The sequence below is a fragment of the Macaca thibetana genome, chromosome 2, assembly GCF_024542745.1.
Source record: "Macaca thibetana thibetana isolate TM-01 chromosome 2, ASM2454274v1, whole genome shotgun sequence".
NCBI lineage: Eukaryota > Metazoa > Chordata > Mammalia > Primates > Cercopithecidae > Macaca > Macaca thibetana.
In genome coordinates this window covers 22,626,789-22,649,873 of record NC_065579.1, presented here as the reverse complement: position 1 = coordinate 22,649,873, position 23,085 = coordinate 22,626,789, and the positions used below count along the sequence as shown (strand labels likewise).

Sequence of the window (23,085 nt, the reverse complement as noted above, 5' to 3'; positions counted from 1 at the left end):
AAATTATGCACAATTTTGTTTCCTTTCTTTGGGAAGATGAAATGGTGGACTCCCTTCAGTGCATGTGTTTGAAGTGGCATATTTATGAAAATTACTACCCACTTTTGAAATTCAGGGCATAGCTCTGACAGCTGATTCCAGCCCCACCAGAATTCTATTTACAACTTTCCTAGACAAGCCAGATTAGCTGTTCTACACGAGTGAGTAGGACCTTAAAACACACCCCTCCCCACCTTCCTTCTGTGAAGAACTCAGTGGGAGACTGATCGTAGTGGTGATGACATGACTCTGTCAGTTGTTGAAGCACATGGATGGAAGTAGAAGCACACAAATCAAACCACTCCAAAAGGTCTGAGAGGCATCTGGGGCGGGGATCACTTATGTTAATATCAGGGGTGTAAATCCACACAGCCTTTCTAGAAGTCAGTTTATCAACATGCATTAAAAACAAAATATTTATAAAATAACTTTTGATCTGATAAATGCACTTCAGTAGTGTATTTGAAGGAAATAAAGATGTGCTGAGATTAGCTACAAAGATGTTCATCACAATGGAATGTTTTCTGTGAAAAATATTTATCGACAAGGAAATAAATCGATGACATCATAGGTTAAACAAAGTCCCCAGCAATCTCAGTATAATTCCACATTAGTAGACAAACTCGAAACATTTATGTGCATAGAAAAAAATTCTGGAAGGTCGTACACAGTGAAAAGATTGTGGGTGATTCCGTGTGTATTTTTTCTTAGATTTTTAACAAAGAGTGATACATTGTTTTGTAATTTTAGCAAATAGTGTTTTCTTGATTTGCTTTCAGTGAAGCTGATTAGTTCCGTGTGAAGAAGGCTTTTGCATCTACTGCTTAATAGCTGATAAGATTTAGTGACATCTCGGATGCCAACCCTTCTATAAAACAGTTGCTACCACTGTGCCAACTTATTCAAAGTAAGGGCTTCCTATCTGCCAGAAATAACATACTCAAGATTGCTATCTTCATCCTAGATACCTCGGTTCTAACCAGTAAAGACTATAATAGATTTATCTACTAGGACCTGCACTACTCAAATGAATTCATTCCAAGATTCTTCTGAATTATGAAAATACTATAATTATAGTTGATTCTGTTCCAAAGGGCTAATTAATTACTTTTTTAAGGAAGCAAAGGAGTATAAGAGCTATTTGGTTTAATTTTCTCATTTAACAACTTAGAGGGGGCACTTAGTGCTCAAAATGAGGAAGAAAAAGGAAAAGGAAAAAGTTCATGCACTAATTCGATAAATACTGGTTGATTATCTGCCATGTGCCAGGACCTCGTCTAGTCCTGGAACACAGGTGTATATAATGCAGATGAGTTTCTTTGCCTTCTGAAACTCAACATTCAGAGTATGGGGGGTGGCAGATGTAGAATATAAAATTATATACAGACATCTAAAATTTGAACACTGATTAGGGTTTTATGGAAATAAAATAGTGAGACAGAGTGACCAGGAATGGAGAGGAGAGGGGCATTTTAATGACAGAAGTCATCTCTGGGAAGGAAACATTTGCTTTGAGATCTAAGAAATGAAAAACAACCAGATATTTGAAGGTCTAAGAATTTCCAGAAAGGACAAATAGTTATTGCAATAGCCTCAGTTGGTATGAGAGCTTGGCCTATTCAGAAGACAGAATAGATGTCAATTATATAGAACTCAATAAATTAGGGAACTCACTGAAGGCAATGATGCTGCTAAAAGGCCATGTGATTAAAAGCCTTGTAGAACATACTAAGGAGTCTGACTTTGATCTGATTGGTGACTATTGGAGGGCTTTAGATAGGCAAGTGAAAGAAATGGATTTTAACGTTTGAACAACTATCTTGACTGCTTGTTTGAAGACTAGACCCTAGGTAGGAAGAAGGGGCATGAAGCGATCAATGAAGAAGCTATTGCAGCAGTTGTGAGAGGTGATGGTGGACTACTAGCATGGTGTGGTAGCAGCATAGTGATATGGGGATGGATTAACAGTAAGCGTAGTGGGTAGAGTCGACCTGACTTGCTAAAAGCTTGCCCACAGGATAATCCAGTCAGGAGAATATCTACTCTGGGAGATTATAAGCAGTAGGGCAACTGGAAACTTTATATTCTGGGAACTATACTGTGTATTGAAAAGCAATTTGGAGACTAGAGGATTCTGGAACGTCATTTAACCACTTTAATTCCCCTTCCTGATTTCCATCTTATTTTATGAGCATGTTTACCTGTGATACAAGTAGAGCCAGTTCTTGCTTTGATTCTGAGTACAACTCTGGAGAATTAGGGGTAGGAGAACACCCCGTTCTTATATTTTGTGAACTCCCATTTCCCATGGAATTTGGGTGATTACATAACAGTATAGAGGATTATGTTTTTTAAAATCTAGATTAAAGAGTAACATGACTTAAAAGTGAATTGCACCACTCTGTGTCATCATTAGGTTTAACCTACTGCTTCTCAAACATTAATTGTACATTTAGTCATCTGGGGATTTCATCAAAATGCAGATTTCAGATTCCATAGGCCTGAGCTGGGACCTGATACTATTTTTCTAATAAGATCTTAAGTGATGCTGATGCATGTTGGCCCAAGGAGCCTTCTTTGAGTAGCAAGGGTCTTACCCATATTGTTATTAATGAAGATCAGTTATGGCGGCATCATGCTAAATACACTTGTTGAATGAATAATTTGGGCATTTTCTTCATTTGTCCAAAGGAAAATTTAAAAATTTTAATTTAATTTATTTTTTGAGTCAGAGTCTTGCTCTGTTGCCCAGGCTGGAGTTCAATGGCAGGATTTCAGCTCACTGCAACCTCTGCCTTCTGGGTTCAAGTGATTCTCCTGCCTCAGCCTCCTGAGTAGCTGGGATTACAGGTGCACACCACCACACCTGGCTAATTTTTGTATTTTTAGTAGAGATGGGGTTTCATCATGCTGGCCAGGCTGGTCTCAAACTCCTGACCTCAGGTGATCCACCTGCCTCAGCCTCCCAAAGTGCTAGGATTACAGGTGTGAGCGACCGCGCCCGGCCCAAAGGAAATTTACTTTTGGTTAAGTGAGCAACAAGGTCAAGTCATTTGAGACTCTACACAAATCAGAAGCTACTGGGGTTTGTAGTATGATTATCTGAATTTGTGTCTTGGCTCTACTACTGCTCTGTTGATCTTAGACAAGTTGCTTCCTTCCTCTGAGTTTCTGTTTCTGTTGTGGGTAAAATTGTGATAAAAACCATGGCCCTCACAGTGCTGTGTGAGCTGTGGACTACAAGCGAGAGATGTATGAGACTGCTTTGTAAACCGTAGAGCACCACATCAATGTCAGTGTCACCACTGCTGGGCCTACAATGACAGCTGTTTTTCTGAGCTCATCCCTGCTAGTGTTATTGCTGAATTTGGGGCAGAAGCATATGAATTCACTGTTGAAAAAAGTAATGAACTAAAATACATCTTCTCTTTTTTCTCCCTCTACCCCATCTCTATTATAGCAATTGAAACACAGAGCACCAGCTCTGAGGAACTCGTCCCAAGCCCCCCATCTCCACTTCCTCCCCCTCGAGTGTACAAACCCTGCTTCGTCTGCCAGGACAAATCATCAGGGTACCACTATGGGGTCAGCGCCTGTGAGGGATGTAAGGTGAGTGTTCACACCTCTGTACCTGATGAACTGTCATTCTCCTTGTACTTTCTGGAGGTGACCTACCCAGTTCCAGAAATGGGCTGGATGTGTAACATCACCTCCCATCAGTGTGGTGAATTCAGTTATATTCGGTGGTTTTTATTACTTCCTTATAGATCTTTGGTTTAAAATTCAGAAACTTCTGTAAATGACTGATTAGGGTCAAAGGTTTTAAGGCCCTTAAAATCCCCCACATAACAATTCTTTTTAGATGATAAGAACTGGCTAGGCCAGGTGTGATGGCTCATGCCTGTAATCCCAGCACTTTGGGAGGCCAAGGTGAGCGATCACTTGAGGTTAGGAGTTTGAGGCCAGCCTGGCCAACATGACAAAGCCTCATCTCTACTAAAAATACAAAAATTAGCCAGGCGTGGGTGACTGGTGCTTCTAGTCCCAGCTACTTAGGAGGCTGAGACATGAGAATCACTTGAAACCGGGAAGCAGAGGTTGCAGCCAGCCAAGATCACACCACTGCATTGCAACCTGGACAACAGAACGAGACTTTGTCTCAAAAAACAAACAAACAAAAACAAAGAACTGGTTGGAAGAATCTTGAGAAGTATCATTCTGTTTCTCTTTAGAACGTGCCATCTGGTGTCTGTAGTTTTATTTTATTTTTGAATATGACTGACAGTCCACTGAATCAACTTGCAGGGAATCCAAGGTTGAAACTGGGATTTATCTCCTGGCTGTTTTCCTCAGCTCTGTGGCCTTTGAATTACAGTTTGATTTTCAGCCTGTAGGGACTTGCTACTGTATGTGTGTCATAAATTAAGGGGAGCTGGATTTAAAATTCCTGCCTACAGAATACTGGAGGCTGAACATGTGTCAGGGAATAGTATATGGCTGCCTTGAATCAAGCAAGACAATTGTTATCAAGTCCAACAGTCTTAATTGAGTGAAAGAGCTTCTTATTTTCAAGAAAGAAAAGAAACAATGACTTCAAAGGCAAATATAACTAACTCATCCATAACAAATTTCTCAAAGGAACTATGGCTGTCTTGAACTAGCCCTTCCCTAGATATATAACTTCTTTAAGTCCTCTCTGGATGATTGTTGAGATCTGTTGTTTATACATCTAAATTGCATGATTCATTTGTAATTGTTAACATGTTGGAATAATGTTACAGGTACTCCATGGCATTTTATATTTGGCTTATCAGAGTTAGCACTAAACTGTATATATTGGTTAGGCACTGTTGTATAACAAACCATCCTAAAACGAAATGGCTTAAGACAACAATTCTTTATTTAGCCTGCAATTCTGTGGGTCAGCAGTTTCAGCCAGACTCATCTGCATGGTTCATCTGGACTTGGCTAGGCTCCACCATGTATCTCTGGGCAGTTGTAGGTTAGCTAGTTGGCTCTGCTTCTGGGGGTGCTGACTGTGGGGTGGAGAGACTCAGCTCTCCTCCATGTGATCCCTCATTTCCATCAGGCTGGCCCTGGCTTGTTCACAGAGGCAGGGTTCCAGAAGACAGAACAAAAGCACGTAAGGTCTCCAGAGGCTTAGGCTAAGAAGCATCTCATTACCGCTTCTGCCACACTATTGGGCAAAGCAAGTCGTAAGGTCAGCCTAGACTCAGTAGGTAGGAACATAAACTCAACTTTTGTTCTTCTTTTAAATAAAATAAAACTAATCTGTCAACTTGAGAAAACTTTTTTGTAGAGATGGGGGTCTCACGTATGTTGCCCAGGCTGGTCTTGAATTCCTGGGCTCAAGTGATCCTCCCACCTTGGCCTCCCAAAGTGCGGGGAATACAGGTGTGCGTCACCGCATCCAGCCCCACTCAATTTCTTAATGGGCAGAGCTTCAAAGTAATAAGTGATCTAGATGTGGAGGGGCCGGGGGAATGGGTGTCATTTTTGTAATTAGACGACTGTACTGCATGTCTGATTGCCTATGAACGCAAGGTGGATGGGGACCCTGCTCCACTGCCCAGCATGTCACACACAGTCTGGCATATAGTGGGTGCTTAAAGACTGAACAAATGCATAAATGTCACTCAACCCCTCAAAGTAATTTTGTGAGTTTTTCCTGTCTTTTCAAATCATTGAAATATATTTATTATGGTTTATTACTATAATAAGGTAAGGCCAGTTTTGGGAAATTCATTAAAGGCTTAGGAAGATCTCTCTGCCTCTGGGATTGTGCTATTTTATGGCAATTCTCTTTTCTCCAGTAGATTCTGACATGGTAGTCGGTTATATGGGCAACCAGTTGGCAACTGACTAAAAAGCAAGACATTTGTTCATTCAATTATTGCTTTATTATTAGTAACCCCTAGCGGAACCTACTTAAATTTATCCTGAGATTTGGAAAGGTTTCAGGGGAATAGCTAGTTCATTTTGTCCACTTGTTGTGCAATATATAAATAAATCATTTTCTAATGTTTATTTGAAAAGTAAATGAAAAGATACTTCTTTATTTCTGAAAAATGTTAAGTCATCTCATGTCCAGAAATCTGAATGAGGTCTGCTGTAATTCAGCTTACCTGCTCTCATCATTATCCAACGTGTCTCTGTGGCACATACTAGGAGCTGCATATGAAGCTGTTTCACGATCTGTATGGAACAAACTGCTTTAATCAGCTTATGGTCAGTGAGTTATCTGACCTTAGTTTGGGATTCTGACTCTTTTTAGGAAAAAAACCAATAAAAACAAAACCCATACCAGCACAAACAACTTTGATAAACTCAGTTAAGTGATACAGAGTCATATTATGGTGTATCTTGTTAACAGAGCTATAAACCCAATAAGGTCAGGTGAGTTCGGCAACCAGTTGAATTTGATACTTTTTATATTGTGGGTGGATTGCCCTTCTCCCTGGTCATTGAGAAAGACTTGGTCTACATTTAAGCTTGCTGGGAAAATAGAGTGACAGAATTCACAGAACTGAGAAGCAGGAGGAGGTACCAGTAAAATGTAACAGCCAAAGAAAAAGAAATATAACTTTAAAAAAATTAAATATAATTTTATTGTCATTTTAAAAAATTATCAATACAGTATAGAATTTATTGTATCAAAATAGAAAATTAAAACAACCATGATCCTACCCTGGGAGAGAACCCCTGTAAAACTCAGCTTTTCTGTAAGTATATGCGTATTGTTATTGTTTCAGAAAAATGAAATTTTGTGTTGTATACTGGTTGTAACTTAATCTTTAATAATATTTTATGACCCAAATTTAAGCAACTGCATAGCTTTTATGGTTATACAATTAATATAGTAGTTTATGGTTATGTCAAAATTTATTTAACTAGTTAATTAAGGTGCTTACAGTGTTTTTCAATTATAAATAACACTTTAATGTATGGCCTTTAGGGATATCTCTGAAAATTTCCTTAGGATCAAAATTTCCTAAGGATAAATTAGTATAAGTGGAATTTTTAGATCAGTAGCTTTGTATATTTTTAAGGCCTTTGAATCAGATTGCCAAAATACCCTCTAGAAAAGGTTATTATCTAGTAATCTGTAAAAGGTTAATCCTTTTGGAAACTATCTCTTAGGAATCTCTCCCTTGTGATATAATAAGGTAATGAATCCAGAAGCAACTTTTCTTCTTGAATTCTGCCTGTATTTCATTTGATATTTACTATGGGCCCAGTGTGTGATATCATTTTAGGATACCAGCAGATGCACCACAGGCCCCTGGTTGACCTGTAGAAACTGGCCCAACCTTTGGCTGGAAATCAAAGATTACTACTGTAAGCTGAGAACCTCTGCTCTAAAGTAGGACTCCCAGAGCCTGGTGTATCTTCAAGAAGTAATGCCTACAGTGGCTTCTGCCTGTCATACCCAGGATGACCTAATTGACTATTATTTGGGGAAGAGAACTTTCCGTCCTCCTGGGGACCGGGTGACAGTCTCAGCCTCTGCTGCAGCCATATGATGGTGGTCAGAATTCAACAAATGGGTGTGGTCCATCTCTGGGAATGGTCAGTGGCTGCTATATTGACACAGCATTACCATGGCAGCATAACCACTAGACACACGGTAGGGATGCCCCGTTTAGGGGGTTTCCAGCTGAGCAATGGCAGTTTTTGTGTAGGGGACAAAGAGCACACAAAATGAATGTGCAGTGTGGTTAGCCAAGAATGTTTAACAGTATAAAAAAAAAAGCAATATTAAAAAGAAAATAATAGGACAAAATAATGTCTTTGGAAAACAGTCTTATTGCTCATAGCTAAAATTTAATGCAAAATTTTGGCCTTAATCATATTTTCCATTTCCATTTTTATAGCTTTTGAAGAATGTGAAGTCTAGAGTGAGAATGCTGGGATTTGAATTCTAGCCAGGTTACTTACTAGCTTGGTGCAACTCTCTCTTTTTCTCATCTGGAAAAATGGGGGCGATATTACCTACCTCATGGTATTGTTGTGAGGATAAAATGTTTTTACCATGTATAAAGCATATAGAATAGTACCTAGCACATACTAAGTGATAGGTACTAAGTGGCACATACATGCTTAGTTATTGTTTTGATTTTTTTTTTTTTTTTGAGATGGAGTTTCACTCTTGTTGCCCAGGCTAGAGTGCAGTGGCGTGATCTAGGCTCACTGCAACCTCCGCCTCCCAGGTTCAAGCAATTCTCCTGCCTCAGCCTCCTGAGGAGCTGGTATTACAGGCTTTACAAGCATGTGCGACCCCACCCGGCTAATTTTGTATTTTTAGTAGAGATGGGATTTCTCCATGTTGGTCAGGCTGGTCTCGAACTCCCAGCCTCAGGTGATCCACCCACCTAGGCCTACCAAAATGCTGGGATTACAGGTGTGAGCCACTGCTCCCAGTCTATTGTTTGTTTTATCATTAAGTTATAATGACTTTTGCACACGGTGATATAACATCAGTTATAATCTTAGTACTCTTCTTGTAGTGTTCTTTCTGCAGTTTTCCATTCTTTTCTACCGAAATAACACTGCCTCTTTCCTTCAAGGCTCAGGTTAAGACGCAACTATGCCATGGAGCCTCCCTGGATTACCCTAGTACAGGGGTTGCCAAATTGTTTCTGCAAAGAGTCAGGTAGTAAATATTTTAGGCTTTGAGGGCCATGTGGTCTTTGCTGCCATTATTCAACTCTGTCATTGTAGCATGAAAGGTGCTGTAGCTAATATGTAAAAAAAATGGGCATGGCTATGTTTCAATAAAACTTTATTTACAAAAGCAGTGGACCAGATTTAGCCCTTGATGATGTTACTCTTCTTACAACTTCTAAAACTCAGAAGCTGGTGTCCCAAGGCTCTCATGCCAAAAGTGGCAAGCCAGCTGGTTTTGCTGGGCTGTGGGCCTGGGTCTGCTGCTCCACTTCCACACTGCTAAAAGAAGTTCACATCCACCTGCCCGGGGCTCCATGCCTTAGAAGCTTTCAGCCATGTCTGGTCATTCCTCCAGCCTTCCTTTCACACTCAACTCCCACTTTCCCGTCATCCAAAATCAGAGAAATTAGAAATATCCATGTAATTGAGCTACCTCCAGAAATGCCTGGCATTGCACCTTGAGGTTTCTGGAACATATTCTATGCTGTTATATCAGTTAGCTTCTTCTGCTTAACAAATAACTCAAATGCTTAATGTCTTAAAACAATAGACATTTATTATTCATTATCATTCTGGACAGGTCTTCTTGTCTTGGATGACTTGGCTTGGGCCAGGTGGTCTAGGATGGTCTCACTCACATGTCTGGGGCCTTGGCAGGATGACCAGATCCTCTCCCCATGTCGTTGCTCACCATTAGCCTAGCCGAGTCTTCTTCACATGGTGAATGGGTTCTCATCAGTAAGAGAAGACAATAACCGTGCTCAAACACTCTTCAACCTCTGCTTGCATCACATTTGCTAATATCCTCTTGACCAAATGAGTTACATGACTAAGCTTGGATTCTGTGGATGAAGAAATGGACTTTACCTCCTGAGGGGAGAAGTGACAAAGTCACCTTGCAAAAGGGAGGGGCTACCAGAGCTTTCATTTGATTACATACTATCTTCTATTATTCCCTAGTTTGATGGGTAAGTCTCTTCTGACAACCCTATTCACCAATCATTCATCCTTAAGCATATATTTGTTGAATACCTACTAAGTTTCAGGCCCTGTGCCGGGTGCTGGAGATACAACAGTGAACATGACAAAGTTCTTTATGGAATTTAGTGTCTCATACAAGGGACAGATGATAAACAATTCAAATTTGGAAGACAATAAACAGAACGGTCTGATAAAGAATAATTTAGGGGTATTCTATTTCACAGGGGTCAAAGAGGCCTGATGTGATGGGGGTCAGGTGGGATCTCATGGCTGAGAAGGAACCAGCAGTGTGAGTCATAGAGAGAAAGCATTTTAGGTCAGAAACCAAACACTTGGATTCTCAGACCATTTCTACTTCTCCTGGCTATGTCCATTGACTTCTCTGGGCCTTAGCCTATCAGTAAAATGAAAGCAAATCCACAAGTTTGAACTGAGTCCCATGCCAAATACAGACATAAAAGTAGTGAACCCAGTAATGGCACTGATTTCTTGTTAGGGCTTGGTTATGTGGAGTGAGAGGTCTCCAGTGTTTGCACGTCCAAATGTGGAGTAGAGGGAAGGAGAAAACGACGCTTGTTGGGTGCCTTCTGTATACCAGGCATTTGGGCATTTTTTTTTTTTTTAACCATAGTGTGTTTACTTCTCACAACAGCTCTGCAAGGTAGGCTCCGTGACCCACATTTTTATAGATGAGGTCACAGAGGGTCAGAGTGGTTAAGGAACTTGGCCAAGGACACACAGCTAGCCTTTGCTAGAGCTGGGATTCAAATGCTTTTCCTGTTAGAAAACACCCCACTGCTTCAGCCACCCTAAGACAGAAGGTCTGAAGCAGTGGTGTGTTATGGTCTAGTGTGGGGGTTTCATAGGCCACCAAATTTAAAACTAACAGATAGGGGCATATTTTTAAAAAAACATATTGTCTTGATCATTTCGTAAAAGAAATGACATCTCTGCAACAAAAAATTTAAGAAGGAAGCGCTTACAAGGCAGTCTGTCCGTCCCAACAAGAGACAGTTAGCCGGCAGAACCCACACGTGGGCATGTTCCCAGATGCAGCTTTGTCCTTGTTCTCTACATTTTGCCTTTGATGGGTGGAAACTTCCTATCCCTAAGCCAACCTTTGGGGGCCACGATCCAGCCTGTCCTGCAGAAGGCCCCAGGGCGAGGCCTGGCACAGCCGTGATGGCGTGTCTTCTCCACAAGGGCGCAGAGGAAATGCTTGCTGAAGGTCACATTGGTAGCCTTCTATTTAAAGCAGTCTTTTAAGAGTTTAAACTCCACTAGCCCCCTCAGTCCCTCAGGGCTAATTTTGTCCATTTTTCTCATCTGCCTTTGTTTTGCTAGCCTCTGAAGAGAGGGAGGCCCTCATCTCCATGACAGCGTTCGGCTGCTGGGCTGGGTTTTCCTGGCGGACAGCAAGCAGAATGTTCAGTCACAGAAAGTTTTGCAATCAGGAAGATGGATGTCTGCACTTAATTTTAGAACTTCTATTAAATACTTTAAATGAGCTTAATGATTTTATTTGACCAAGGCCATTTAAAACCACATTGTTGTTTTTAATTGGAGTGGATAAACATGAACATGATGCTCGCTTTGGAGAATATTTTTAGCTTTCCTCACCCTGATAGTTGCTTCTGTTTCAGGGGTTTGCTACAGTATGGATCCCGAAGAACAAAATAACATACCCAAGACAATAGCAAAAACAGGACACTCCGTGTGCCACATGTGATAGCTAAAATGAATTATGAAACCTGCCATAAAGTTCATTACGATATTGGATGACACAGAGTAGATTCCCTCATAGACCCGAAAAGCGGCTCTCTGTTCCCTGTTGTTATAATCTGCCAACCGTGGAGGATTTATGTGTTCCCTGATTCATTCATCAGACATTTATTAAGTACCTTCCATGAGACAGGCTCCAGGATATAGAAATGAAAGTTTTGTGTGTATTTTCTTTCCAATGCTGTATCCCGGTGCCTAAAAAATACACAGAACCAGGCCTGTCCAATAATAGGGATGTAACTGGCTCAAGTCCAGCTGCTAGCTGCTTGGAGGCAGAAAACATGAGAAGCGAGGTGTGGTAAAAGGATTTAAATTCTGGCCTTTGGGGAATGACCAGGCTCAAGTCTGTAAAAGACCATTCCAAACTTTAGGCTGTGGAGAGGGTCTTAAAAAGGGGAACGTGGAGCAGGGGTGGGGGCATGTGGGAGTGGTGCTGGGTGCAAGGTCTGCGTGTTCTGTCCCAGAGGCCGTCTTGAGTCACGGTCCACCTGGAGCGTAGCCTGTCGTCATTTCAGCAATGCCCGGGTTATAGACTAACCCTTGTGAGGTAATCTTTGCAGTTTCACAGCTGGGTCTCCATACCTGGTTTGTTTTAAAATTAGCTCCGGAAACTTCTAAGTAAGTGTCTAATTAGATAAGCTAGTAGTACAAGAGCTTGTCTAGTGGGAAGGGAGGGAAACAAAAAGTTTTAAGTACGTTTTAAGGCTGAGAACAAGAAGGAAAAAAAAAAAAGTTTTAAAATGCATTTTAAAGCGAAGCTCCTTGATTACAGGTAAATGGTAAATATTCGTTGGATGGATGAACGAATGAGCAAGGAAACAGTGTGGCATGCGCTGTGACAATTGTAGCTAAGGGGTTGATGGGCACAGAGAAGGAGCCTCGGATCCCTCTGACACATTCATGGAAAGCTTTTATAGAAGATGTGATTTTATAGATGTATAAGCATTTTCCAGATGAGGAAGGGGAGAGGAGTGTTCCAGGCAAAAGTTGAAGTTGGGGCTGGAAGGCAAGAGGGCTCAGAATTAAATTGCCTATGTAGAGTTACGTGGAAAAATGGAAATCTATCCATTCTGTTAACATTTATTTTGCATAACCCTATGTAAACAACTAGGGATCCGTAGGATATTAAAGACATTCAAAAGGACTCATTAAATAGCATTTCCTCAGAGAAGCCTTCCTTTGGAACCCCCAGGTTAGGTCCCCCTCTTTTACATTTGCTATTGTTCTCCTTTGTAGCATTTAACACAATTGAAATTAAGTCATTATTACCAAGTCATTAGTTTAATGTCAGCTATAAACTCCAGGAGGGCTGGGCAGGTCTCTCTTGTCACAGCCTTATTACTAGGGCTTTGCACAGTGCTAGGGAGGCACGTAGTAGGACGTTAATGCGTATGTGCTTTTATCGTAAGTTATATCTAATTATACAGCAATTAGTGTAGTTATAAATAACGTGTAATAAGACATAATTGCATAATAGTGCAAACAGTATATTAATTTCATACATTTTATCTAATTATATAATGAATTGCATCTAATTACATAGGGCTTGAGATGATACCTTCATGTAAACATTCATGGAATTATTTATAAGCAGGACAAGGTCTTTGGTGACCAAAGTCTAGCTCATTTCTTAGTAATTTCTGCCTTCTACCTCAGTTAACCTTCATTGCAAAAGATATGTTCTCTTTGATACTATCTTTAGGCAAACTCTTAAGAACTAGTGGCTGGAATGATATACTGAAATGGAAGAGTACTGAGGGCTGTTAGTGCTTTAAAGAGAAGAAAAATCTCAACTTAGAGAATCTACCTCCATATCGAGGAACCTCAAGACAGCTGAAATGACAATCTAGCTTTTCCTAGTAATCCTACTGAAGGAGAAAACACTTTTCTTCTTCTAACAAATTGAGAACTGATTTTGGATTGAAAAAGCCGAAAAATCTGCCTTTTTTTTTCTTCTGGTGTATGAATAAACAGGAAGTTGGAGGGAGGGGTGAATTCTGAATTAGCCTGCAACGCTTTTTTTTTTTTTTCCTTGTGTTGGCGTGGTAAAAATAGTTTATTGAATTTGGTGGTTTTAAGGGACTTATAAATTTTTTAATAGTTAAATGTTCAGGAATGCTTGTTTAAATGCTTGCTTTGCTTGTTTGTTGTTTGAAAATATCTAGAACACTTTCATTTGCTGTTTTTGTTATAACAAACTAAAAGTCTGTTATTATTGCAATTATCCTCTTTCTTTCTCCACCTTTTACTAGAAAAGTTAGAGAGCTTTCCATATTTCCTTCTCCTGGGTGGACGCCTGTAAAGAGGTGATATGAAATGAAATTGCCTGGGAAGGCTTTCCTTCTTCATCAGCCCCCTCTAGCTTCTCTTTGTCAGGGCAGGGCTCAGAGCCCTTGGTCTTCCCGCTCTCTACAGTTGCCTCCCTCCTGACCCACGTACCTGTGTAAAACCACAGAAATAATAAAACTGTCTTATGTCTTACATTCCTCTAGCCTTAGTGTTTCTAATGCATTTTCATGTATGGAATTAAATTAAGCCAGGCTTAGCTGAAGTAAAAATAAACCCCACAAGGTACAACGTTTGCTACAGAATTTCTTTCTCACATCAGCTCCTGATTGGCAGCCTTCTCTCTTCCACACAGTAATTAGGACTCCTGCCAGTGCTGCAGCTTGTCATCCTCTTAGGTTCTTAGCATCATCTTATTCTAGCTACCAGAATGGAAAGAGAGCATGGGGGAGGCAGTACACCTGCTTCTTAAAAGCCCCGGCCAGGAATGGCATACCTCATTGGCTTGAATGGGACACGTGACCAAAACCAACTGCAAGGTCAACTTGGAGATGTAGTCTAGCCATGTGCTCAGGTACAGACCTACTTTTATGGAAAGAAATCATGGATTTGGTGACGAGCTAACAGTTTCTGCCATAGGTTTTTTTTTATTTGATCCTCATCATAGTTAGAGAAGTAGGTGGAATCGATTGTTTCCCCCTCCATTTCACAGGTGAGGAAACTAAAAATTTATGAGACCAGCTTCTACCATCTGTGGTTTTGATTTATAATCCGATTCTGTTACTGAAATGGTTACTCTGGGAACCTCCTTAAATACATTTCTATAAGCTTCCCTGAAACTTATCAAACTATCTTTTCAAGGCCTATGATTCTAAACATCCCCGTATTCCTAGTTCATTCAGCTTTGACATTTTGAGAAACTGGGAAATCCTTACCCAATAGAGGTAGGCCTTTATCAGGGGTTAGATTCCAGTGTCATCACACGAGGCAAAAATCACACGCAGACAAAATGACCCCAGAAAATCCCTTTGAAAAGCACGCTGCTGGAGACTGACATATGCCTCTCATTAGGACCTACAAAGCCAGTTCTTGCTCTCTAGCTCTGGAAACAGATCACTCCACGAACACCAGATGAAACAGTTGTTTTCTGTTCTCCTGTTGTATCAAACATGTGTCCTTAAGTGCCACAGTCATACCAGCACAACACAATGCTCATGTCGTGAAAACCACACATCCCTCTCAATATCTTCTTGTCACTCTCTTCTACCATAATAGTTTCTTTGGGATTAGAATTTCTCTTGTGCCTTTTAGGAACGATGTCTTTTTGTTGTTGTTGTTATTGAGTATTTTTCCACCTCAGAAAAGAAGATTAAATGTGTCATATGGATTAGCAACACCAGAAGGGAAAATTTTGTTCTATGGACCCTAGAACTCATCCCTGAAAAAAAAAAGAGAGAGGAATAAAACTCTGTGTGCATCTCTGCCTGTACAAAGCTAGCATTGTCTGGGGTGAAGGGGAAAAGCTGGGGTTCTGGCAGGCTGGCCCCATTAGAGCCTTGTTTCTTGTTCCATATTGAAAAGATGACATTCCTTTGCTAGCAGCGTCCTGCCTGGATTTCTGGCACCAGTTCCATGGCCAGCACTGTTGCCTGGGGCATTTTTGTTGGGGTTGGTTTTGTTTTATTTCAAAAGCAGCAAAGTGCAGGCTTTATAAATGTACAAGGTAGAACTGTTTTTATAAAGCTTGTCACCGAACTTGTCAGTACAGTCAAGGTGGCCCGTCTGCCAGGGTGTCTGCTTCCTTTTCACGGGTGTCAAGATGTATGAGAAGGCATATATACAGTGAATGTCACTTCTTAACTTGTTCTCAAGTGTTTCTGAGGCGGGCCTTGTGTTTTAACATGGGCTCCTCCTCCCTCTCAGGACTTCATGTAATGTTTCATTTATAACAGAGATTGGTGGATTTGCAAAGTAAATATTTCAATAAGAAGAAAACAGAATCTTTGGTGACCCTCTCAATTCTGCTTCTATGGAGGTATTTTCTATGTCTGGGAGGGGAAAAAAAAAAAAGAAAAAGAAAAACCTTTACGTTGGCTGCAACTCTGAACTGGAGCGTGTAAAATGTACTTCTCAGGTTCTGTGAGCCTTAAAATAATGAGCGGTAGAAAACTCTGAGGTAGGTCAGCGATGGGGAGAATACCATGGTTTTATAAAGGATTTTCATGGTTAAACAAATTTGGGAAAACTAGAATGACCACGCAATGTTAATTCTCCGCTGTGCTTTTGAATCTGAAAATAGCAGCAATTCTAAGTACACAACATCACCATTCATACAGCCCTGGAAAGTCCCCCACGTCAGGAAAATTATCCTTATTAGTCAAACCCAGTAGGGATCATCTGACTGTTCCTCAAGGAAATAAGAATTTTTGTTTGGATCTTACTTCTCTGTATTGTACTCAAATCGTACGTGAGCTATGCTATATCTGGGGACTTTGGGATTATGGTCATATTTTCAATAAGAAATACTTTTGAAAGCTGCTGCTCTCATTTATGTGTATCATTGCTCATTAACATAAATAAATTCAGAATAATAGCATGAGAGAGTGGTATATTTTTTATTTTTCAGTTTCCAGAGTCATCCTGCTCATTAGGTGTTCCTTCAGCCGGCTGGCACCCTAAGCCAGTTTACAGTCCCCATACTCCATAAGATATTGTTTGATGACATTTATTCTGTTTGGCTCTACGGTTTGTCATGCTCATGATTTCATCAAAAACATTATGCTGAAATGCTTGAATATCTTTTAGTGTGTTTGTTGTGTTGAGCTGTGATAAAAAGTATGAAAGTTTTCATTCCGGTACCAAAATGTAGAAAGAGGGTATCAGAAATTAAGTGACTCTGCTCATTCTGGTTATTTCCCTAGAAGGAAATTAAATGTATAATTTCTAATTCAGTTGTATTTTGCTCTTAAATTATCATTTTCTGCTTTAAGAATTAGGTGGAAAGTATGCCCTACTTAAATGCATGTTTGGTGCTAATTCTTGCCTGTTGGCCAAAACTTTGAGTCTCATGTTGTGCACAATATACATACAGATACCATTTTTTTCTATAAGTATTTGTGGCAGGTAGGATCTGTGCAAAATTATGAATTACATTACAAATCATAAATGGGTCTTACTGTCCTCACTGAATATATTTGGTTTTAAACCCAAACTCATAATGAGGGCATTTCTTTTTTTTTTTTTTGAGATGGCGTCTGCTCTGTCGCCCAGGCTGGAGTGCAGTGGTGCAATCTCAGCTCACTGCAAGCTCCGCCTCCCGGGTTCACGCCATTCTCCTGCCTCAACCTCCCAAGTAGCTGAGACTACAGGTGCCCCTCAGCACGCCCGGCTAATTTTTTGTATTTTTAATAGAGACGGGGGTTTCACCGTGTTAGCCAGGATGGTCTCAATCTCCTGACCTCGTGATCCGCCCACCTCGGCCTCCCTAAGTGCTGGGATTACAGGCCTGAGCCACCGCGCCCCGCCCGAAGGCATTTTTTTGCTATGCTCACATGTATGATGTTTGCTGTTAGAGAGTTCACAGGATTGATGTCCCAGACTTCGTGGTTTAAGATACCTAAAAGAGTATTTTTGAATTACTGAGTCTAGATCAGATATTCCTTTATTATTTGATTATTTTTATCCGTCTTATTTCTTAGGAGCTCTGGGCCTCAGAAAGACTATTCCTGTTTTCCACTACATACACTATCAGAAATATGAGCATTGGATGAGGGATGGTAATAGTGACCTCCAAGGAAGTAAATGTTTACCTGAATTATGTCAGGGTGGATAAGCTATTAGCCACATAACAAAGCAGGGGATCCCCTGCAAAAAATCACTGTAGATAAGTTATGTTACAGTATATTACTCTTAAGTATTTAGTGTTTTAGTAACTTATTTTAAATAATAAAGCTGACATTCCTGTAAGGATATATAAAACAGAATTTATATAGGAAAGAAAAAATAACTTAGATAAATTTTTGGGCTTGATATTTTGTGACACTTGCTTCTTTTTCTTCAAGCCATCTGGGGTGCACAGTCAATGGATGTGGGTAAATCTTTGTTTCTGAATCTTTGCTGGAACCCAAGTCACCTCTCCTCTCATGGAAGTCCTCTGCCATATCCACACTGACCAATAACGTTTTAAAGTAGCCTTCAAGATTGGTCTCCTCGGCTCTGCAGTGCTATTACTCCTGCTGGATATGAATCTGGCATTTGTTACTCTCACTGTAACATCCTTTCTTCCGTTCACAATTGAGGCCCTAACTCTTCCAATTTTAGTCATGGTAAGTCCAGGTTATGCTGCAGGAACAAATCTAAAATTACAATGACTTAAAACAATAGTTATTTATTTGTCACTCGCACCATGTGTCCATTTTGGATAGATAGTTCTACTCCATGTTACCTTCACTCAGGGACCAAGACTGATGGAGTCACCTCCGTTTAGAAAATCACTGGCTCTCGCATTAAGGGGAAGGAGAACAATGGAGAATCGCCCACTTGCACTGGCATCTTTCTACTGAATCTCACACACATCATTCCCACTCACAATTCATTGACTAAAGCAGTTCTCTTGGCCTCACCTAATCCAAATGGAATAGATGAAAATGCAAGCATACCGTGTGTCTAGGAGAATGGGCAGTTGCCAATGTTTACTCCTTCCTTCTGCTCCAAGAATTACAACTATTGTTTGTTTTGCCATAACCATGTGGTTCTCAGTATACTTGTTTTGCACAGCTGCATTTACATGCACTGGATAAAGCGTCCCCTCCCCAGCAATGTCAAACTCTTCTGGGCCCTTAATAAGTGGTTTATGTAAAACCTTTTGAGTAGAGATACTCTTATTTGGCTGTGCCTTCTATTTTTACACTCCATTCTCTGCAGAAGCCTTTTAAAAGTTTCTTAAGCATAGTTTATAGGGTAGATTTAGGCAAAAAAGTTTGTGTTACACCCCAAATTGCCTCTCTCCAAACTGAATATGATCATAACGTATCTTTCATTTTATCTTTCCATAGTCTCCCCTGCCTTTCTGGGACCTCCCCAAGCAGTTAAAGGGCACCTGCTATCCTTGTCTTTATGTGAGAGACCCAGTCGTGGGCCTACAACTGTCCCATTCTGTATAATCACCATTTTTCCCACTGTGGCCTGTTGAGTCTTCCCTGGAGTAGAAGTGCTGGCAGCCATCCTGAGGTTGCAAGTTTCCTGTAGTGGAACTTTCATTGTGGTACTGATTACTATTTGAAACTCTTTCATGAATAGTTTACTTAGTCACTGTTTTTCTCTCCCACCAGTGTGTAAGTGCTATGAGAATAGGAACTTTGTAAGTCTTGTTCACTTCCGTATTCTCAGCACCCACAACAAATCTTGGCATGATGTAGGCACTCAATAAATGTTTGTTGAATGAATCAATAATAAATAGTATACAGAAGAGGTGGGAGAAAACACAGGATTAGAGCACATTTGTACTCGATCCAAGTTATCACAGGACAATAGCTATAGGGCAAATGGAGACGTTTAGGATAATGTTGGCCAAGTATGTCTTAACAGATCAGAAAGGAAGAATGAAAATGTCAATAGGCATCCTTTATTCATTTCATTTTTATTTCTAGGAAAGTAAATGCTCATCTGAGCACTCAGAGGTATGCAGAGGTGTCCGCCCCATCTGTCTTGCTGTCTCTTCCTAGTTGCCTATTGTCATCCTGCTTTTGGGCATGGGGTAGGTGACTCAAGAACAACATTTGGGCTCAGTTTGCCAGCTGATGAGATGGCTTTTTGGTGTCTGCCAAGGGTGACTATTTCCTTTACACAATGGTTGAACTTATCAATTATTAAGGTTACTTCTTAGCCCCAAGTTGAACTGGTTTTGGGTTTCAAATATTGGTCTTTCCCTATTTGTCATATACAACAGTGAAATAACAGACGCCTTCTGTTCATTTTGAAGTGATAAATCCTATAATTACTACAAGTACTTGTATACTGCAGTTTACTGAGGACATATGCAATACATATGCAATATCTCCTTTTAATAACAGCTCTATTATGTAAGTAAGACAGAGAGTGGAATCTCTTCTCCCTCAGGGTTTAACCTCTAGAATAAGCATATGAGTTAAATATCGTATATGGTTAAAATGACCCTTAAATCACCCAAAGCGTGTCCCAGTTACCATTGCTGTATAACAAACCATCACAAATCTTAATGGCATAAAACTTTTTTATTTGGCTCACAGACTGTGGGTCATGAATTTATGGAAGCATAGTGGGGATGATTTGTCTTTGCTTCCTGCTCTCTGGGGCCCAGCTGATGACAGTCAACATCTGGGAGTAACTCAGGGTCCGGTAGATATTGGAGTTGTCTTCAGTTATAGGTCTGGTAATTGGTGTTGCCTGCTAAGTCCTCAGCTAGAGCTGCTAACTGGAGCATCAATGCAAGTAGCTTCTTGATATGGCTTGGGCCTCCTTACAAAATGGCAGTCTCAGAGTTGTTCGACCTATTACATGGTGGCTCAGAGGTCCAAAAACTAGGGTTGCAGAGGACAAGATAGGAGCCACGTGGCCTTTTATTTCCTAGCCTTGGAAGTCCCATAGTGTTCCTTCTGTCAAATTCTATTGGTTAAAGCAGCCACAGATCCATCCAGATACAAGAGGAGGGGACATAAGCCCTCCTTTCGTTGGGATCGTGCCATAGTCACTTTAAAAGAGCATCTGGGAAGGAGTTATTATTGTGGCCATCTTTGGAAAATCCAAGCTGCTGCAGACTGAGTTTAGTTTTGAATCACAGGCTCTTTCTTCAGTTAGATGCCAGATGAAGCAGGTGGCTTGTTCTTAAGAGCCTGTTGTAGGAAAAATATGCATCTCTATGCCCTCGGAAGACTAGTGGCTCATTCTGAAAAGCAGATGGGAACTGAGACAGGCTGAGGGAGCTGTGGGTTCCCACCACCCATCTTGCCCTACTTCAGGGCACACACTCACTGAGTTAAATGGCAGATGGACATGTGGCTACCACCCACCTTTAAGCTGCTGTGAATGCGTTCTGGCTTTCCTGGTAACTGAGAAAAATGCAGTGCCCTTAGTATCGACATGACGTCTATGGACACAGGGAGAAAAAGAAGAAATCAGAAGGCCCATGTGAAACCTGGCTCTGCCAGCATTATGGAAACAGACCGCAAGCTGATCTCTCAGGGAGTGGTCTCAAGTTCAGGCCCCCTACTTTCTCCTGGTTGCATCAGATCATATCATTATTCTCATATTGATTCTAGGCCACTGAGTGAATTTTTTATTTTTACCAAATGTGGGCTCTAATGTGAGCTGTTCCAGTCCTTGTGTTTTCAGGGTGCTCGTTGCCAAAATAGTTATTTATTCCTTTTGGGGAGAGTTATTCCTGTGCATGGTCAGGGTGGTGAACTCCTATTGACTCTGACCAAAATTCTCTTTGGCCGGCCTCTGTTTGGAAGTTGTCTATGGGCCTTTAATTGTACCCTCTGGTAAGGGGAAAGAGCACTTGAAACAGGCATAAATTCTGTGCATATTTCTAAGGCTGGACTGTTTAAAAACTGCCATCTGTCTGTCTTCTTTTCTTGCCTTTGAACTTGGACATGAATTTTTGTGAAGTACAGTGTGTCAAGGGAAGGGCAATGAGAAAATATGCAGGGGTATTTACTTAAAAACTACTCAGTGACTCTATCATGGTGTGTTCGTTGGTTTCAGTATGGTAATACTGAAATGAGAGGTGTCTTACTCTATGTTAAATGGCTGCTTTGTAAAATCTCAACTTTGTTGTGCTTGGTATTTTGTAGTCCATGCCTGTCTCTGACCATGAATTTTATTTTTCTTTTTTTACAATTCAGATTAGATTAAAACCCCAAAAGCTATTTATTAATTTGTTCCTATTTAAAATTGAAACACAAAATGAAATGGAATTTGCTGAATTTTGTTCGAATCCTTATAAGTACATGTGATGACTTTTGAAAGTGTTTAATTTCATAGATTTTAAGGAGATCTAGAGAATGATGGAAGTGTTTTTGACAGCTCTGCATTGTTACTTGGTTAGTCAGAGTTGAAGACTTGGAAGTCTTCAAATCTCATTCTTGGTTCAAACATTTCATTACTACCTACCAAGGCTTTATTATCTCTCATAAAGGAAGCTGGATTATCACTGATCACAGAAACAACAGGTCGTGTTAATTCCACTGCATCTTTCAACCCCTCTTCTACTGAATGTTTTTGAATAACAACCACATGGAAGTGAAACAGACTGATATGACTTCCTCCCTCCACTTGCTCCCATTACCAGCAGTGCATTAACGAGGAAACTGGAAAAGAACTTGAATGACCCACAAAATGACCATTACCCCTGAGTTTAAAAAAAAAAAAAAAAAAAAAAACTTGGTTGTATTTGTTTGGAAGTGAGAGATTTGTATATTTCACAACAGACTCAATTTTGGTGAGGTGGAACATTATAGAGGGGTGTGGATTCTGCTTTCCCTATTACTGGTATGCAGCCCCTTAGCCTAAGCCAGTAATTTCCACTGGATTGGAAATCAGCCTGGGTTCAAATCTTGGCTCCATCACTTTATTGGACAAACCACTGAAATCCAGTTTCATCTTTCATGTAATAATATATGAGCACTGGAATTATTTTGAGAAATAGACAATGTAGTGTATACACAGTGCTTCTTTAGTACCAAGAGCATGTATCTAGAATTTGCTGTATTCCAGATCCATATTTTTAACTCATTTAATCCTCATAACAGCTCTATAAAGTAGATGCTGTTGCTGCAACATTTTCCAGGTAGGGTGTAGCACCTGGGCCAAGTCTGTGAACCTCCCAGTTACTTCTCTTTCCCTTTTCCTTTAGGAACATGATTTCCTACCTATGACATGAGCCAGATTAGGTTCAAATGGTAGCTAAGGTAACTAACTACTGTCTTTAACATTATCTGATTCATTAGTCCTTGACAGTATGGCAAGGATGCATTTTGGTGATGTTTCATATAGTTCTAAAGGTGAGAGTCACTGTATATTCCAATCCATTTAGTTGAGTTTAGATAAAACGATACCTGATCATTTTCTTCAAAAATTAGCCCATTGAGAAGTTGTATTTACTTTTTCTTATTAGAGTTAATTTTTATTATTGGATTTGAGAAATCAGGTGCTTTATTGGGAGGGCAGGGCAGGTAAGTAAATAATGCAGGCTGATTTGGTACAGTAGAGGGTAGTGGGGAGTGTAGCAAAGATAGTAGCTGTCTTCTGATTCTTTGCTACTTCATGCCT

At 40.4% G+C, this 23,085-nt stretch overlaps 2 protein-coding genes across 6 annotated transcripts in view; both read left to right on the top strand.

The window, feature by feature from the left end:
- The window catches only part of OXSM (3-oxoacyl-ACP synthase, mitochondrial), a 488,173-nt gene that overhangs the window by 150,277 nt on the left and 314,811 nt on the right, over positions 1-23,085 (top strand). The gene's annotated exons all lie outside the window — the stretch shown is intronic.
- RARB (retinoic acid receptor beta) overlaps positions 1-23,085 on the top strand; it is a 770,770-nt gene that overhangs the window by 629,836 nt on the left and 117,849 nt on the right. For all 5 annotated transcript variants that reach the window (XM_050779494.1, XM_050779495.1, XM_050779496.1 and 2 more), the window contains one exon: positions 3,500-3,648. In XM_050779494.1, the coding sequence (XP_050635451.1) occupies positions 3,500-3,648 (149 nt within the window). The remainder of the gene's footprint in view (positions 1-3,499; positions 3,649-23,085) is intronic.